This window comes from Aulonocara sp. 'chitande type north' Nkhata Bay, linkage group LG3 (genome assembly GCF_057382095.1).
Source record: "Aulonocara sp. 'chitande type north' Nkhata Bay isolate Kocher_YH1m ecotype deep benthic linkage group LG3, A_spYH_male_GT1.1, whole genome shotgun sequence".
NCBI lineage: Eukaryota > Metazoa > Chordata > Actinopteri > Cichliformes > Cichlidae > Aulonocara > Aulonocara sp. 'chitande type north' Nkhata Bay.
Genome location: NC_141346.1, coordinates 17,600,172 through 17,619,455, shown reverse-complemented (window position 1 = coordinate 17,619,455; position 19,284 = coordinate 17,600,172). Strand labels below are relative to the sequence as shown.

The window sequence follows — 19,284 nt, the reverse complement described above, 5'->3', positions numbered from 1 at the left end:
TCTTCTCGTGTGATTCTGTGGGTTTCATAAAGATGTCTGATGGAAAACGTGAGTCGTTTTCTTTTCCTGGTGGGAACATAGAACCAGTCCTAGATTGGTCACTGACTCTGTAAATACTGAGGTACGACCATGAACACAGCTGTCTGAGCCCTCGTGCAAAGTCCTGGTTGAGCCAGTTACACCGACACCTTTTTATGACCAAGTTATTTATTTTTTGTTTTCTGTTCGTAGCATCAAGAGACTACAGCTGTACAAACTTGTTATATAATGACAGTTAATGTCTAAATGTTGTCTCTCGTTACAGTTTCAGAGTCAAAGTGAGAGAAAGTCAGTGAGCAGGTTTTCTGTCAGGTTTTTAATGCAGTTTGATTCTTGCTTAGATCCAGTTTACACATCAGCTCAGTGAGGTTTGTTTGGGTCCAGCTCAGATTCAGTTTCACTGCAGAATTATTCATGAAGCAGCAGGAAACAACAACCATCTGAAGGCACTTTTTACAGTAAAAACATGAGAAACAGAAAGTTCACTCTGGACAGCAGAGGGCAGCAGAGGGCTGTGGGGACTGAGTTGTGAGCTCGTGGTTCTGGTAAGACTGAGCAGGCGAACAGCAGCGTGGTTCCTGTGTTCACTCTGTCTCCTGTTTTACAGGATCGTAATCTGGCTGCGCCCTCTACAGCTGGGCCTGTAACACATCCACACATGTGGACATCACATTTTGGGTCGTCTAGACCAAAATACAGAATTTTACTCTACAGGGACCTGATATCCACGTACGAGGACGTCCCGCCAATGGATCCGCATGCTCGTGTAGGGAGTTTGGAAGCGCACACCCGCGTCCTTTAATATCCGTTTAACTTCTCTGTATGGTTTGCACTTTTGGACAATATCTGATGCATAATCATGATCAAAATAAATCGTCTTGCCATTCACCTGGATTTGCTTCTTTTTCCAAGCTTCTCGAAGTATAAGTTCTTTCGTTGTGAATTCCTGGAAACTGATAAGAATCGGGCGTGGGAATTCTCCAGGGTGCAGTTTCTGTATGGGGATACGATGGGCCCGCTGGATCTTGAGTTCCAGCCCATCTGGTATAGGTATTTCGTGCTGTAGCAACTCCGAAACAAAGTCTTGGACGGATCTCCCCTCGGCGCCTTCCTCCACTCCAAACATGCGTATGTTATTTCTGCGGGATCTTGACTCTAGATCACAGGTGTCGAACTCCAGGCCTCGAGGGCCGGTGTCCTGCAGGTTTTAGATGTGTCCTTGATCCATCACAGCTGATTTAAAGGCTAAATTACCTCCTCAACATGTCTTGAAGTTCTCCAGAAGCCTGGTAATGAACTAATCATTTGATTCAGGTGTGTTGAAACAGGGTGATATCTAAAACCTGCAGGACACCGCCCCTCGAGGCCTGGAGTTCGACACCCCTGCTCTAGATCTAATTTTAATTTAATTAATAATCTAGATTCTAATTTTAATGAATCGATAGCTTTTAATAGCTCGCCAGCTGAGTCGCTAATTATACTGTCGGGGCTCATGCAAGCTTGTCCTGTTGCATTGTTAGTATTTATTTTTGCTTTGTCCTGTCCCCTTGGCATTTTGGCCTCCTTTTGACTTATTCCTCACCAACTTACTCAGTTGAGTTGTCTGTTAACGAGTTTTCGGTGTTTTCTATTCCTGATTGTAGGGAGCAGCCACTCACTGCGCCATGACACCCATAATTATTTGACAAACTGAACAACGTGGAACGTTTTTTAATGCTTTATCAGATTTTGAAAGTAAGCTTTAACCACTGAACTGTAGTGGTCTCTCTCTATAACGCGGTTCACTTTTCGCAGCCTCGCTGTTTCGCGAGGGTAAAAATCCACACTGCACTTAGTTTTGATGGCCACATAAATTCTATCACCTCAGACTGTCAAAGGTTAAGCCTTTTCTTTCCAACCGTGACTCTCATCCATGCTTTTATAACATCACGCTTGGATCACTGCAACTCCCTTTGAATAGGAATTGGCCTGCAACTGGTGCAAAATGCTGCACCACGTTTTCTAACTGGTAAAAAGAATATTGGAACATGTTACTCTGGTTCTGGTCTGCTTACGCTGGCTTCCAATTAAATTTAGGATCTATTTTAAAATCCCTTTAATGGTTTTCTTATCCTTGGTCTCACTTAGAGAAGACTGAGCATTGTCTACTGGGGGCCTGAAGCTTTGATGATCTTCCTCTAACTGTTAATGTTACCTGCGCTCTTTGTAATCCAGCTGCTGCGGGATCCACAGCCTTTAGTAGCCTCACACAGCTCCTACTGATTCCTCCTCATGTCCTTACCAGCCATGTCTGGACAATGTTATACAATGAGTAATCCATCCATCTATTTGCTTCCGCTTATCCTTTCCAGGGTCGCGGGGGGCGCTGGAGCCTATCCCAGCTGTCATAGGGTGAGAGGCGGGGTACACCCTGGACAGGTTGTCTGTCCCAACACACAGGGACAGACAACCATTCACACTCACATTCACTCGCACATTCATACCTAGTGGCAATTTGGATTTTCCAATTAACCTATCCCCACAAGTTGCATGTCTTTGGACGGTGGGAGGAAGCCGGAGTACCCGGAGAGAACCCACGCAAACACGGGGAGAACATGCAAACTCCACACAGAAAGACCCCGGCCTGATGGTGGAATTGAACTCAGGACCTTCTTGCTGTGCGGCAACAGTGTTAGTACAATGAGTAATAATTTAAAAAATCCATATACATAAAACACACACACACAGTGACATTTTAGACCTTTTTCAGAATACTGTGGGCACAAGTCTCCATCATGGTGCTGATCCAGAATCCTTCCCTTATTATTTATTACTTGAGCTACAATAATAAAGCAATGAGGGAAAAAAGTAATAAATTTGAAATTATTTAATCAATATAATTATAATCATCAAAATAATTCATGATAATTCCATTTGTTTCACTATCCACTCTGTGCAGGGAGAAAGTTTATTACGTTTTTACTTTAACTGTAGAGATAATAATAATTTTACTGCTGTAAAATCAGCATTTATATTTAAAATATAAATCTAATCTGTTTCTTAAAGTATGATCTTTAAAATACAGTGTGTTTTTTTTAAACATTATAATATAATAACCCATAATTATGTGGACATGCATATTAGATCGTTTTTAGTGAAATATAAGCCCCCCCAGAAAGGCAGGAAAAGCCCTGACAGCCTTACCAGCCAGCAGCTATGACCAGCACTACTTGTGCAGTTAATAAAAGGACATGTTTGTCGCGCTGTTGCACACACAGCACGCTCGTTTGTTTCAATTCGTCAATTGCCACAAGACAGCTTACCAACGTGTACGTAATAAGCCAATACTGCTGTGTGCTATACACTACAGTGTACGCTGTACACCCACTTACCTACTTACTACTACTTACTGGTTGTGTCGCATCAGTCTGTGTCTCTGAGTTGTTTGCGTTTCTCCTCCTTTTCTTCGTGAGCTCGTTCCCAGCTCCTAACCAGCGCGCTTTGCCGTCAAGGGCGATCATTGGTAAATAGTGATCTCATGATTGATGGAAGTGACTGATCACGTGACTGATCCCTTTACTGCAACAGTGTCAGACACCCTCATTTAATTTTTTGTGCTTCATTTATTTAGTCATCTAATGTGTTTTTTTGACTAATGTGTGTTGGGGTAATCGAGGTCTATTAATGTCAAAAACTCTGCCAGTATGATTTCAGTCAGTGTTTAAATAAATCCATAAGCAGATGATATGTTTAAGTTAAAACAGGCAGTGTTTATAAATCTAATCTGTTTCTTAATGTATGATCTTTAAAATACAGTGTTTTTTTAAACATTATAATATAATAACCCATAATTATGTGGACATGCATATTAGATCGTTTTTAGTGAAATATAAGCCCCCCCAGAAAGGCAGGAAAAGCCCTGACAGCCTTACCAGCCAGCAGCTAGTAATGCTCTGTGATGAAAGACCAACAGGAACACAAAGTCAGCGGGAATCCACTGAGTGTATGTTGAAGATCCTTCAAATTAAAAGTTTTGCTTCACCATTCCAATCAGCATGTTGCACGAGACGAAACTTTACTTTGAAGAATTGACAGCTTTACTTCCGCAATCTCTCTTCAACTTAGACGCGTTGACTACTGTCCCAACTTCACTTTGTAATTCAGCTGTTGTTTGATACCAGAATCCTTTGCGGTTTTACCCCTGAATGACGTCACATTTTCAATCTTTATCCTGGTGGGCCGGTCTCTAGTCAAAATGCCCAGGCCGATTTTTTGTCCCAGTCCATCCTTGCAGGCATCCTAACTAACCAACTGGTTCAGAACAAGCTTAATTTCTTGAGGTTTCGTGTGCACATAAATCTGCTGCTGGTTATTTTATTGTGGCAGCCTCTTGGCTTTACTGCAACAGTGTCAGACACCCTCATTTGATTTTTTTGTGCTTTATTTATTTAGTCATCTAATAAATTTTTTGATTAATGTGTGTTGGGGTAATCGAGGTCTATTAATGTCAAAAATTCTGCCAGTATGATTTCAGTCAGTGTTTAAATAAATCCATAAGCAGATGGTATATTTAAGTTAAAACAGGCAGTGTTTTAAAATGATGGGACAGTGATTGTGCTTATGAATACTGGGGTGATTATTGTTTACAGGAATATTATATGAAATATTTTATTGAGCGACATCAACGTGTTGTCATACAGGAGAAAAGCTTTCAGCAGGATCAATGACGACAAGCTGCTCTGTGTCACAGATGAAATACCAAAACGAACGCTAACACACAAATTCAGCGGGAATCCGCTGAGTGAGTTCATGAATCACAAAAACACACGCATCGTTTTATCTAGGCTATGTTCACACTGTGGGTCTTTCCGAGTTTTTGATCAAATCCGATTTTTTTGTCTGCTTGTTCACACTATAAATAAAATGTAACCGCAAGCGCTTGTGCTGTGTGAACCCTCAAAGCGGCCTGCATGCGCAAAAGAAGACGTCACGCACAACGCGCTCTGTTCAGACCCAGACCAAACAGTATTGTTTGACTGATGGCCCTTAATATAAAGACTTGTTTCAGACTTTACATTTCCCAGTTTTGCTTATATTGAGAATTCTGATTATATTTAAGTTATAAAGTTTAGTTGTTTACATATGGCCTAATAATTATCCTTATTGCTGTTTTAGAGGAGCGGCGCTTCAAAGGATAGTTGCTGATTTCTGTCAGAATCTGCAGATTATACAGTACAAATAAAATGTTCACGTTTCTCCAACGTTGTCTTCCCAACACTTTCACTAACATCTACACGGGATGGCCAGGAAGCGTTCGCGATCGCGAACGCTTCACACAAGTCGGACTTGTCCGATTTTTGGAGTGTGTCACAAAAGTCGCCTTTCCACTTTTGTCAAGGAGGAGTGAAGTCACGAACGGATGCTCGAGCCAAACGATCCTTCAAATTAAAAGTTTTGCTTCACCATTGCAATCTGCATTTTGCACGAGACGAAACTTTACTTTGAAGAATTAACAGTTTTACTTCCGCAATATCTCCTCAACTTGCCTTACCAGCCGCCTTACTACTTGCCTTACCCAAAAGCAGCAGCACAGCAAAGGGTTCACCGTCCCTCCCTGTGAGAAACACACTTTTCGGTTGCTGTCAGAGGGTCTCTCATCGATCTGCTGCCCTGTGTAACTGGAGCGTTAGCGATTATTTTCCAGCCACAATTCAAGACCGGTCGGGAACTTTTCACTCCAACTTTTGTACCACTCTGATCTGATCAAGACCCACACAACTACAAGTAATGGATGTAACACCAGTCTGCTGGATTCTGCTGGCTGCTTGTCTGTTCTCGATCGTGTCTGCAGGTGAGTTAAAGCGAGAACCTGATTTTTTCCTTCACACTGGTGTCTCATCTTTTTCTCTCTATAAAATTCCCATTGCTACAACTGGAAGGCCGGGTTACTCTGTAACAACACATAACAACACATCTTCACATCACAGTTACCAGCTACCATCATAGATATCAGCCAACCTTTGTGCAAACTCAGTCAGCCCCGCTCTGTGAACAGACAACTAGTTTAAGAGTTGAGTTCTATGAGGCCAGTTGTATGTAGCTGTTGTCCCTTGCCAGACCCTGTACTCGGAAGTTTTAAAAAGTCCTCCCCAATTTCGACGTCAGAGAAGACGCGGAGGATGAGGGCGGTGTCTGCTCGACGCCTGTTCATGAAGCTTCTCTCCGAAACCAAACACGGTCCTTCTTCTTTAAAGTCGTCTGGATATCCTCGTTAAACTTTCTAATTACGCAGCGTTTGTGTTCAGAAGTTGTTTCTATCATCTCTCTAACGACTGAGATAAAATAAAACGTTCTCAAACGAAAGGATCCGTCAAAAGAAGGACCGAGGAAACACAACACTGTCACAGCCGAGCTCTCCCAGAAACAAGCCCCGCTCCCTAAGTCTAAAAGAAAAAAACCTACTTCCTGTCCCAGTGAAGAGGAGGAAATGTAGTTTTCTCACTTGCGCTGAATTAAAAAGACTGAAACACTTACTTAACACCTGTATAATATGTCTACGTCGCTGTCTGTGTTATTTAAATTCCTGAAATTATCAAACTCTTTTGTTTGTGTGAGTGCGTGAATGTTGTTTTCATGCAGAAAGCTTGAATTAAAGCCACTTATTTCCATAAGTAGTAAACATCTTTAGATTGTATCTTTAGACATACACTATATAACTTTAAGATGTAATAATAACAACAATAACGTTCAAAAATCTAAATATTTACATGTAATTAGTAGTCAATAAAAACAACAGAGCTCAAAAAACAAGAAGCTGTTAATACAGTTCAATAAATAGAAATGTCACTAAAATCACACACAAACCGAGTTAATGCATAAAATAGTTATACTGAGTGCTTATGGTACTCATGGCCATTGGTCAGTGGTTGTTGATCAATGGTCATGAGAATTTGCATAAGGAACTGACCTCCCAGCCCATTGTTCCTTCATTGTTTCAGTCATTATGCAAATGTGCTGTTTATAAGATCGGGGAAACCTGCAGTCAGCTGAGACTGAAGACGTCACTTGGATGAGTGACGAAACGTTTGTCCCACAAAACGCTACGTCCAGATGAACAGAATCAACTTTTGGAGATGAGTGTTGTCAGTGTCAGTAGTGTGTTTGTAATGTCCATAGGACCCATCCAAAGAAGCTGCGCATAATTATCTTATAACACTAAAATCTGTTATAAATTGCTTGACTTATGTATTTAAAACATTTCATGTACTGCGTACTGCGGGCATATGAAGATTTATTGTGAAAGGACGAAAAGGGAAAACGCTCTTTTCACGCAAGTGGAAAAGTCGGGCTTCCGTTAAGTATAAGTTTTACAACTGTAGTGGGAACATAGAACTTCACTTACCGAGGCTCATCGAAGAATCAAAGTCATTTATTCTGGGATATTTAATTATTTATCGTGTCATAACTTATTTGTATGTAAATACTAGTGTGTGGGAGTAGCATAGCATTAACATGGTGAAGAAAACTAGTGATAAGCTAAGCGAGGCTTCGTGAAACACTGAAGTCTGAAAACAACCTGCTGGTCAATTCGCTGTTCAACGATCAGCAATCTGTGACTGTAATGACATGTTTACAGCTGTCTTTTGGGCTCAGTCGGCTTTAGTTTTTTTTTTTTTTGTTTGCTCACAGCAAAAAAAAATGTTTTGATTTGTTTGGTTGACTGTAAGTTTTCCAGGAGTTCATGTCATGGTGTTTGATCTACATGCTGTCAAGCAAAGCTAGAAGCTGGTTTTAGTTTAATTAAGCTTAAAAAATATATTTAAATGGAAAAAGAGTAAACGTCTTCCTCTGCTTTATAAAAAGGTGACATTTATTATATTTTGATGGGGTAATTCTAACCAATGGTAATGGTCCATGAGCGACCTCTGGATCATGAAGACACTTCCCTGAACTTTCCACTGCTGTGGATGTTGTATGTTATAACACTGGCATGATGATGTTTTACTGTGAGTCTGGAGGTTTTGTTACAGTGAACCTGCCTCCTGTAGATATTCACACCAGAAGCATAAGAGGGAATAAAAAAGTAAAAGAAAAACTCCTCTGTTATTAAAATAGTTGAAAAACAGATCATCTGTAACTAATGGATGTGCTTTTGAAGTTTTTCTTTTTACAGTATTATTATATTCTTTATGGTGGCACAGTGTATGTGCGCAACAGGTTACAATGAGGATGACGTCACTTCATTTTCTGTTGAAAGTAGAAAAACTAGAGAACAGACGGAGTCAGAGCTGAAACTTTATTCTCTCACTGAAAGCAGAGACAGTTTTCATTCAGATGTTTTAATGAATTTACAGCACAGGTTTCTCTGCTGATATCAGTGATTGGAGCCCACCCACCAGTGTCTGTCATTCTCTCATCTGTATGACAGTAATCATTCAAATAAGACATTTATAAATTATTTGTTTATGTCTATATAATATTTATTACATTTTAATTACACTTTAGATCCCAGTGTTCCAGTGATTAGATGATGTATATTAGTCTTCACAATCCAGAACAAAAATAACAGAAGAGAGCTTATTGTTCTCATTAAAACATGCACGTGTGATAAGTAGAAGTGGTAGTATTAAAAATATGAGTTCAGTAATTGCAACTCTGACTCTGTTCAGATGTGGATCCTTGCTCCTGGCACTGGCACTAAGTCATGTATTGGCCTCCCATTGTGCTTTTTTTTTCTATCCAGGTATGATCTTGCAGAAGGCGCTGGCAGTCAGATTGTTTCCAGATAGGAAATAAGGAGAAATAATGTGTTTTTGTGATGGGGTGGTAGTAAAAAGGTGCCCAAAGGTGTTTTTGTCTTGCTATGTTGTCAGTTATGTGTAGTGCGCCTCTTGAGTTAGATAGCTTTATATACTTGAAGGGTCTGTATTTTATAGTAAAGTGGCCTAACAAATAAACAATGCCTCTAAAAGTGGTACAAGAACTGAAATTGAGTGAAAAAACTGCCCGAAAAACCCCAGGAAGCCCTTGTGAAGAGTTTGTAAAAGAAAGCAGCTGAACTTCTTTAGACGTTTTGTGTCTTTAGTTGTAAAACAGCATCGTTCATCTGCTCAGTGTCTGAGCTCGACAGTGACCTGGACACAGAAACCTTAATACAGAGAGACTTTTCATATGCTGGATTCTACGAGTAGCTTGGAAATGCTATGCTCCTTTTTGGTCTGCATGAAGCTCTTGATCCTCATTATTTAAAGTGATACTTGGAAACCTACCAACATCACACATTTTGACATAAAAACATGTTTTTACCAAGAATTACATCAAATTTCAAACCAAATTCAAAACTATAAATGAGCAACTTTCTCTTTCTTTAAAATCTACTTTTCTTTAGAGAACACTGAGCTGACATGAAACTTTTATTTGCACTGGAATAGATATTTCATCCTTTATTCTTACTGCAGACTTTGGGCTTAATTTGATTCCCTGTTCTTCTTCTAAAAGAGTCTAACAGGTGTGATGCTCAGGTGGTCAGTGGTTTATCTCTGATCTTCACTCTGATTCTACAAGTGAATAGATGTACTTTGACCTTTAACCTCTCTGCTCTGTCATGTCCTCTTTCCTTAAATCTCTCACAGCTGAGTCTGGACAGGATGTCACTCTGACATGTCGAGCTCCAAATACCAACCTCCCAATCATAGTTGAAATAAATAATGACCACAACAATGATCATTTCAATATTTTCGGTAGAGCTGTTTAACAAGCACACATCACAATTCTTTCTTTCATCTGCTGTAGAAGTGAACAGTTGTACTTTGACCTTTAACCTCCCTGCTCTGTGTTATTTCCAGTTTTAGAGCAGAAAATCATCACAATGAAGCCTGGACAGGACGTCAATCTGACATGTGAAGCTCCAAACAATAACAACATCATAATTGTAGAGTGGAGCAGAGCTGACCTCAAAGATGAATATGTGCTTTTTTACCGGGACGGTCACTTTCTTCAAGATCACCAGCATCCATCTTTTAAGAATCGGGTGGATCTGCAGGACAGACAGATGAAGGATGGAGACGTGTCTCTGATTCTGAAGGATGTGTCGATTAATGATACTGGAACATACGAGTGTCGTGTCAAGAACGAGCTAGACAGTATGAAGCTCATCAACAGCATCTACCTTCATGTTGTTTCTCCAGGTGAGTGAGTAGAGTTGAGTGTGTGTGTGATCAGAGGTGAAGCTGCTTCCTGCTTGTTGATGTTTGTTTCTAAAGATGTTGTTGATGAGACTTTGTAGAAAGCAGCTGGTCTGAGTGATGTGATCAGAGTGCAGTAGATAATGTCTGACAGCAGTTTGATTATGTTCTGTTCTTCACTCATCACCTACCTGACAGCTGACACCTCACACCTGTTTCTCACCTGCAGGTCAGCTGGGAGGACACACAGAGGATGGAGGGAAGGAGGCTGGATCTGTTGGAATGATTGTTGGTCTGTCTGTTTTTGCGTTGCTTCTTGTTGCTGCTGTTGTTGGTTTTTTGATGTACAGAAAACATAAACAACAAAAGATACAGGATTCCTACCAGCCTCCAGCTGAACAACAGCCTGTTTGAAATGTGTCAGAGCTTCTTCTTTTCCTCGCCTGATCTGTGAGTCTCTCTTTTGCTCCTGCAGCTTCTCAGAGGTGATTCTGAGAATTCAGGGTAAAGATGGTTGAGAATTTTCTTTGGTGTAAAGCATCAACAAACAGTCCAGCAGATATTTTCAGATTTCATGTTTAAACATCTATTACAGAGTTTTAAGAAGTAGAAAACTGTCCCAAAGTTAAAGCTGTACCTTTAGCTTTTTCACTGACATAGACTCAATTTTTCTTTTAAATCAACAACAATCAAATGACGATAACCTTCCACCAGGGGGCACTTTAACAGACGTGTCTGTAACGGATTTACTGTCAGTTTTCTTATGGAAATTACTACATCCGTATGTTTAGAAGACACTCGAACACATTGCACAGTAAGAGTTTATTGGTGCTGTTATTTTCTTTTACATGGAAAAATGTTTCTATTTAAAAATATGAATTAATGTGACAAATCCATCTGTAGATATAATGACTTTATGTTAATGTTCAGATATTAAATCATGTTCATTGCATCTCCCAGTGACACACAGCTGTAAAAGCTTACAGGCAAACATCACATTCATCATCAGTGATTCATTCCTTTCTAAACTGTAAATGAACACAATAAAATACATTTTTCTTCATGTGGTCGTCTGCTCTGAATCACTTTATAAATCTGCATCATGCTTTCATTTCACTCTCATCACTCTTACTGTATGAAAACGTGCTGTGAGCACTTTAGTTTTGACTCTCAGCTCTACCAGCCTGAAGTCATTTACTTCACTGATGAACTTTCTGAAAACAGTCGTCTGTCTGCAGATTCTCTCAGACTGGATGAAGACAGATGTCACAGATGTTCTCTTTATTGCTCCTGACAGATCATCAGACACCAAACTGCACAGTAACTAAGACTCATGTGTGAAAGTGTTCCTGCTGCTTTAAGTCTGTGGCTCACATGAACTTTGTTATCTGCTCTGAAGAGGACTGAAGTGGGTTTGGGTCAGAGCGTTCTCACTCCCGAGGCGTAACATGTCGACGTTTTGTCTCGTCCCGCGGCGTTCCTGAGGAACGCGAAAGGAGACCTTCGGCGTTCTTATGGTACGCGGCGGGTTATTGCTGGAATCCAGTGCAATGACGCTCCCGCGGTAGTAGACGTTCCAGCCCTGTATTTCAGCCCTAAACCTAACCTTATCCCTAGCCCTGACCATAACCTTATTCCTGACCTTAACCAGGACTTTAATGATGTTAAATAGCGTGTTTCTAAGCGATTTGAAGAAAAAGAGCGAACATGTGTAGGTTCAGTCCAGACGGTTCTCATATTTCCTCTTTTTCCGAGGTCGTCATTTAGGAACGTGGTGGGTAGCCGAAAACGTAATATGGTGACGATTTGTCACCTAGCGTAAAATGTTACGCTTTGGGAGTGAGAACGGTTCACTACAGCAACTCGTGTTTTCCATCAGACATCTTTGTGAAACCCACAGAAGCACACGAGAAGATCAAGTGAGACCAAAGTTTATTGAACCTGCAGAGAAACCAGATCACTGCTGTGGAGACGACAGCACACTTAGAAATAACATAAATAACAGCAAAGTTACTGAAGACATGAAAACATGGATTACATCTATATTTTAGTTAAATACCATTTATTATTGTTTATGTGTAAATGATGTCTTGGTCACACTCCTTAAACAGGATTTGACGCTTTTAGTGACCCATGGCTTATTGTCAGCGTAGACTTTAACGCGCTTACGGGGTATAATCATGTCTTTACAAAATACTGCATAAGAGCTAGTAACATCCACCAAAGCGTCGAGATCATCTCCACAAGACTGAATAAAAACTTCCCAATCTGTACACTTAAAACATTCCTGCAAGGTAAGCACAGATTCTTCTGACCATATATCAACATCCTTAGTCTTTGTCTTCAAAGTTGACGTAATGTGCATTTGGTGCCAAGAAATATGATCCCTTCTCAGATTAGCACCAATGTCACGTGGTGTTTTACTACTCTGATCCCACAGGAGTAAATGTGACACTCAGGAATTTGCTTGAGTGAGTCAGCAACAGTTCCACAAAATATCACATTCAGCTTCCACTCCTTCATGTCTTATGTCTCTCTAAGAAATTATCTTTTTAACTTCAGTTCAGATGCTTCATCTTCTGTGAATTCGGAATAAAATAAAAAACAAATCAGGTTTAAACTAACATCAAAAAATAAACATTCATCTGATCATTGTTAACATACACAGTGAGCAGGTTAGTCAGGACTGTGTTCACTGATACGACTCCTGATTGACATTTCTGTCACATCTTAGACTGATATGTGTATTTATCCTCTAAAAAGGACATCTGAAGATTTGCATGAAGAAAAACTAAATATCCATCCATTCAATTCCGCTTATCAGGGTCGCGGGGGCGCTGGAGTCTATCCCAGCTGTCATAGGGCGAGAGGCAGGGTACACCCTGGACAGGTCGCAGGGCCAACACACAGGGACAGACAACCATTCACGCCAGAAGTCAGAGTACCCGGAGGGAACCCACACAAACACGGGAGAGAACATGCAAACGCAGAAAGACCCTGACCTGATGGTGGAATTGAACTCAGGACCTTCTTGCTGTGCGGCAACAGTGCTAACCACTGTGCCACCGGGGTTAGCACATTTTTAAACAAAATCTTTAAGAATGTAGTATAGTAGTTTAGTTTTTCATTTTTAGTTCTGTGAAAAAGTAAATAAAAAATATTAAAACACTTTAAATAAAGAAAAACTTGCCTTTTTAATCATTTTATTGGGTGATTATTTATTTTGTCCTATTTTTAGCAATTAAATATGTTGTTTGTGTTTTTGTTTCTGCTACTTTGATGTTTTATGTTTTAGTTTCTGCTGTATTTTTACAAGCTAAAGAAAATCAAAGAGACCCTTTTACAAACAGTTGATACTGACGGCTCAAAAGCTGCAGAACTACATTCCAGATACAGACAAGTAGATTTACACTACAGTCAAAGGTTTGGACCCTTTTCATTTAATGGTTTTTCTTTATTTTCATGACTATTTACATTGTAGATTCTCACTGAAGGAATTATGTAGTAAACAAAATCTTGTGAAATACCTCAAAATGTGTTTTATCCTTCATATTCTTAAATATTTTCTTGACTGACTGACCTTCAGTTCTTAAAGTAATGATCTGCTGTCGATTCTCTTAACTTAGATGATTGGTTCTTGCCATAATGTGAATTTAACAATTGTCAAATAGGACTGTGTACTAACCTGGCTTCTGCACATCACAACTGATGGTCCCATTAAGAAGGCAAGAAATTCCACAAGTGAACCCCGACAAGGCACAGCTGTGAGGGGAAACCATTCCAGGTGATTACATCATGAAGCTGACTGAGAGAAGGCCAAGGGTTTGCAGCACTGGCAACAGCGAGCCCTGCAGCACAGGATTAGTTCTTCAAGTAAAGGCTGATAATAATCCTTAATACTGGCCTTCTTTGATATATATAATAAATAAAATTAGATTAAAATGTAACCTCCACAGCTCCTAATGAGCCTGTGACTGTAAGCAGAGAAGAAATTGGAGGTTGTGGTTTGCCATTCAGCTTCACCTCCCCCTCCTCTGCTGTCTCACAATAGGACACTCAGAAAGATGAAACTGAAATTTTGCTGTGGAATTTCTGTAGTTAATACAGAGAAATAACAGAGTCATCAACATGACTTTAGATTGCATATCAGTAATTTGATATGCAATCTGAACAGAAAATATAGAACGGAAAATATTTCTTAAATATGGAAGTAAAACCCTTTGTGACTAAAAGTTAAAACTGTGTTTCACTCAAACTTGTGTTCAGCGCTGGTTTCAACACCTCCCCCACACCACAGAAACAGCAGGGCGCTGAACAAAGAGTAATTTTTCTTTAGCTCACACATAAAACAGTTGAAGTAACACAGTTTTACTATTATTTAGTGTTAGTCTCAACATATGCAGACTCAATCTATCTATATGATTCATCTACGTGGTACTAAAACCATATTGTCACACATGACAGCTACAACAGCAGCATAGTGCATGTTTGCATTTGATTCGTTTGCTGTCAGCTTCCCTCTAAAACTGCTCCATGTTGCACAAAAACTGAATTATGGGGGTGGAGTGTAAGTACTTTCCTGTGGGGCTCAGCTGAACTCAGTTCTGGGACTTGAAATCAATAGCAAAGGTTTATTTTAAGACAAACACCCCCTTTCACTTCCATGTAGAAAATATGCTATTTATTTCACTCATACCAAACTAAAGAAGCCTCAAAGAATGTCTTTAACACTGTCATGTGACTCACATGCAAACTCCAGTGTCACATTTCACTGTAGGTGGAACTCGCTCTGAGAACGCACACACAGCCATGATGACTGTCTGTGTGTGCTTGTTTTATGTGTCATCGTCCCCTATAACCGAGCACAGCTCATGATAAAAGTCTGGATGTTGTATAACTGTGTTTGTATACATAAGCAGAATACAGAACTACACTATTGCCTGTTAAACATTATTTTAATCATCTCTGAAGATGAGAAATCAGTAAGGAGACACCATGAATTAGTAAAGTACACAATTTGAGTAAGAAGCTGTCTGACTTGTTGCAGAAGAAGAAGCAATTTTGACAATGGACTAAATAAAGTGGAGGGTGTAGTTTGGTAACAGTCTGTCAGGTTGGATGTTGTTATATTTAAGACTATTTTTTGCTCATTTGATGTCAGAGATACTGAAAATTTTTAAACAGGAAGTGAAACTGATTGTTACATTTACAGAAGTCTAATGTGTAATTTGAACAAAATAATTGTAAAACTCTGGTGAACGTAGTTAAATCGTGTATGATCTGGATGAAATTCAACAACTTAACAGTTGTGAAAATTATTATTGTTGAGGTGACGTGATACAATACAATAAGAGTGGTTAGTTGCCTCACTTCACATATCACAAGATCACATGAAATTTGAAACCACAGGTAAATCATTTCAGTTACAAGAGGCAAATTTAGCTGCTGTTGCCGTTAAAAGTACTTAAGTGAAATAAATATTATGACAACGACTTTTTTGAGAGTAAAAATGGAGAATAGAGGAGGTGAAGGATAAGTCAGGCAAATCAGTTCCACATATCTTAGTAAAACTTGAATGATTTAAATTTCAAATTGGATGCAACGTTTGTGCTGATATCATATTTACTGTCTCTTCTTTGTGTTGTCTGTTGCTTCAGTGCCAAGATAATCTCAGAGCAAATAAATAAAAGTAAATTCTACTGAAGCTTTTTGCAGTTCATGGGATTTCATAGTTTATTATATTAATTAATATTAATTCATTATGAATCTGAAATTTAAAAACACTCACAGAGCAATAGAAAGTGGTCAGGTTAACTCAGGCTTTGCTGAGCTGATTCAACATTTCTGAGTAAAACCCAGTTTGATTCTTTAGAGTCTCTTTGCACAGTTTAGTGGAACCACTTAAAATAACTTGATATAAGTAGTTTCAAAAATGTTTATTTTTTACTTTACATAACTGTAAAACATTAAAACTTTGTATTATTTTAACCCTGTTTTTATGTGATATGAGTTAAAGAAAAACTAACATCACATATAAACTATTTAAGAACAATTCAGCCTACGGTGGTTTTAAAATGTTGGAGCTGAATAGTGAGTGTGTGTGAATTACAAAAGTTCAGCTCTTTTCTAAACATAAGCGCAGTCACTTCAAATCTATAAAACACAAACAATAAGACATGTGTAGACATGCTTTTTTTTGGAGGTAAATATCTGGATTATTATCAGTACACTGCATGCTGAATCAGTTTGAATCCCCACAAAAAGGCTCATAGAAATATCTGAATTCCCACCTCTGACACACAATCCTATCATCGTGCTCATAAACAGAGCAATAAAGTGGTTGTTTCTGAGTCCATCAAAGGCAGATGTGGGACACATTTCAACAGTAGGTCAAACTAAGAAAGAGCAAACTGTGAGACTCTCAGAGACTTTGAACCAAGGAAACACAGAAGAATATTTAAATGTGACTGACTTTGATCCACAGCTCAGTTTGATCAAGTTACAGAGCCAAACTATGTCTATGAGTCCTACAGACATCACATGACATCCAACCAACAGACCAGGTTTCATGACAGCAGGACTAGGTGTCAAATTCAAGGTTAAACAATTCAAAAGTAGGAGAGACACAAATGTGCAATAACAGAGTGCACCACAGTGTCAGAGAGAGTTGCACTGCCTTTGACTCATAAGCACTGAGTCATAGCACAACAGACGGAAACAGCTGGAGCTGTTGTTTTCTTCTTTTGAGTCACAGAAGAACACTGTAAAATGAATAAATAAATAAAAAGAAAAATAAACAGTGGGAGAGGTGAAGCTGAACTTTAAGCCAAAACCTTTCTGCATTTAGTTTGATTACAAGATTGAGAGAAAGAATTTATCATTTTACAAACAAAGTAAATTATCTGCATAGAGTCTGACCCAAGAGTCATTTAGTTGTCAGCGCTGCATTAATCTGACAGGTCAGGTTACAGGATACCTTCAGATTCACATAGAATTCAATTCAATGTGAATAGAAAACACTTCCATCAGCTTATAAAACCCATGCATTAGTCAATTACAGCACTGGTCGCTTCTTGGCACTTCAAATAGGATCAAACATTCTTGAAGAGAGAAACGTTGTGATTTCACCTTTGAGATTATCTGTGTGCAGTAAATACTTGATGCAGAAGCAGTGCTGGGCTTGGAAAGAGTGGAAAATTCCATCCTCAGCTTTTCTTTGACTCACAAAGATTCATGTTCAGTAGTTAAGAGTTATGCCACACCCACTGATTGCAACATTCAGTCATACAGTATACAGTAATGTGGGCAAGCTACTGTCATGCTTCCTGCCTGTAGCTTGCTGACAGGTCATTAAGACTGACAAAGTGGAGTTGTGGTGTAATACCGACATTACACCACAACTCCACTTTGTCAGTCTTAATGACCCCAAAAAGCTTTTATTTATCTATTTATACACCAGTTCTGTCAAGTCAGTCAGGACTCCAGCAAACTATTATAGATGGAAGCTTGTGGAAGGATACCATAAATGTCTGGCCCAAGTGAAACAATTTCGGGGCAAATCCACCAAATACTAAGGAAATGTATGCATACTTCTGACTTTGATGAAAGTAATAAAAAGTACAAAACAATTCTCTCTCTCTTTATTCTGACACTTCACAAATACAAAAATTTGTTAATATTTATTGATCTAAAACAAAAAAAGTTTACTCTGATTTGATGTTCAATAGCAAAGACAAAATGTCTATGTGTTTGTGGGTTTGTTTTTCTTTAGTGTATGTGAATATCTGGTTTCAGCTGTGACACTGCCTCACAACCCTGTTTGGGCCCACACACCACAGAGCTTCTTCCAGCTCCTCCCTCACATACAGTGTTTTCACAAATTGCAAATCAATTTTCTTTTCATTTGGTCCATTTGTGCTCATTGAACCTTTAGTTCTGCAGCACATTTTGCATGTTCGGTTTTGCATATAGGTTTCTTTTAACTGGGCATTATAACCAGTTGGCAAAGATGTAAAGTAACTTCCATTATCTGAACCCTTTCCACTCATTGGTATTCACAGCCAATTGCTGCTCTCTAACTGGTCCACACAGCAGCTCAGACCTGAGCTCATTCACTGTGAAACACACTGGTTTATACTCTGTATGTTCTCCTCATGAAGTTACCCTCACACAACCAGGTGTGGTTGTGATCCTGGCTAAGTGGCAGAAAGAAATTGTTCAAAAATTGCCTTTAAATTCTACTTGAAGGAATTTGAAATCATTTCTAAAAAATAAAAAAAAGCTGACACACGGTCAAACAACTGTGGCCCGAATGCCTGCCTTATATAGGAAACCTTTGCCCCCTGGTGGATAGGGATAGTACTATATCACACACCTGCTACACAACAGTGTACACATCAATACGGGCAACAGATATTTTTCATGTTAAGCAGCTGCACGTGTGAATCTAAGTTCCTGTAAAGTTTGATGTGTTCTTAAGTCGTAACCATCTGTGACATGATTCAGTGTGAGAGTCTGGAGCTGATTCAATAAGATCAGATCATCAGAGCCAAGAGTTACAACTAAAGTGCCCAGCAGCAAGTTCCCATGAAGTAAGAGTTGATCTCAGACACAGTGCTGAGATGAAACTGAGCTCTGGTGCTGCCCTCTATTGGCACTGAAGTGAACTCCACCTCTCAGCAGAACCAGACTTTCCCTGATGGGAAACACATAGAACCATAGAAAAGGAATTAGTTCCAAATCTACAGGATGTTAACTCAAGGAGAAATTTCTCCTTGAGTTAAAACGGGATATAAAGTGTATATAAACGCCGCTGTAGAGCCGCTGGATGAGCACGTGAACCATTTTCCGTTTATACTCTCCTCATAGTGTCCATGATTTGTCACTTTAAACAACAAAGTGTTTCTCACCGTGTTGCTGGTTACCTCATACTGATTTACTTTGACTGTAACCCTCTGAATACTCCACCTTCACCACATCCAGTGGCAGGAGGTGGAGGACAGACAGAGATGGTGTAAAAGACGACCTGGGAGCCATTTAGGGCAAAGCATGCAAAAGGCATGTTTTTGTCACATTAGTGGAA

The 19,284-nt window shown here is 39.4% G+C and overlaps 1 protein-coding gene across 1 annotated transcript; it reads left to right on the top strand.

The window, feature by feature from the left end:
* The first annotated feature begins 5,606 nt into the window (after positions 1–5,606).
* On the top strand, positions 5,607–11,246 carry LOC147334273 (coxsackievirus and adenovirus receptor homolog). The gene is made up of 3 exons (XM_086286759.1): positions 5,607–5,869; positions 9,864–10,205; positions 10,432–11,246. The coding sequence occupies exons 1-3, from the start codon at positions 5,806–5,808 to the stop codon at positions 10,614–10,616; spliced, it is 591 nt and encodes a 196-aa protein (XP_086142885.1). The 5' UTR covers positions 5,607–5,805; the 3' UTR covers positions 10,617–11,246.
* Positions 11,247–19,284: the final 8,038 nt, after the last annotated feature.

Excerpts from the sequence above, each read along its gene's own strand:
- LOC147334273 (XM_086286759.1), top strand. The coding sequence starts at position 5,806 with ATGGATGTAACACCAGTCTGCTGGATTCTGCTGGCTGCTTGTCTGTTC. Across the intron at positions 5,870-9,863 it reads GTTCTCGATCGTGTCTGCAG|TTTTAGAGCAGAAAATCATC; the intron begins GTGAGTTAAAGC and ends TGTTATTTCCAG. Across the intron at positions 10,206-10,431 it reads CCTTCATGTTGTTTCTCCAG|GTCAGCTGGGAGGACACACA; the intron begins GTGAGTGAGTAG and ends TCTCACCTGCAG.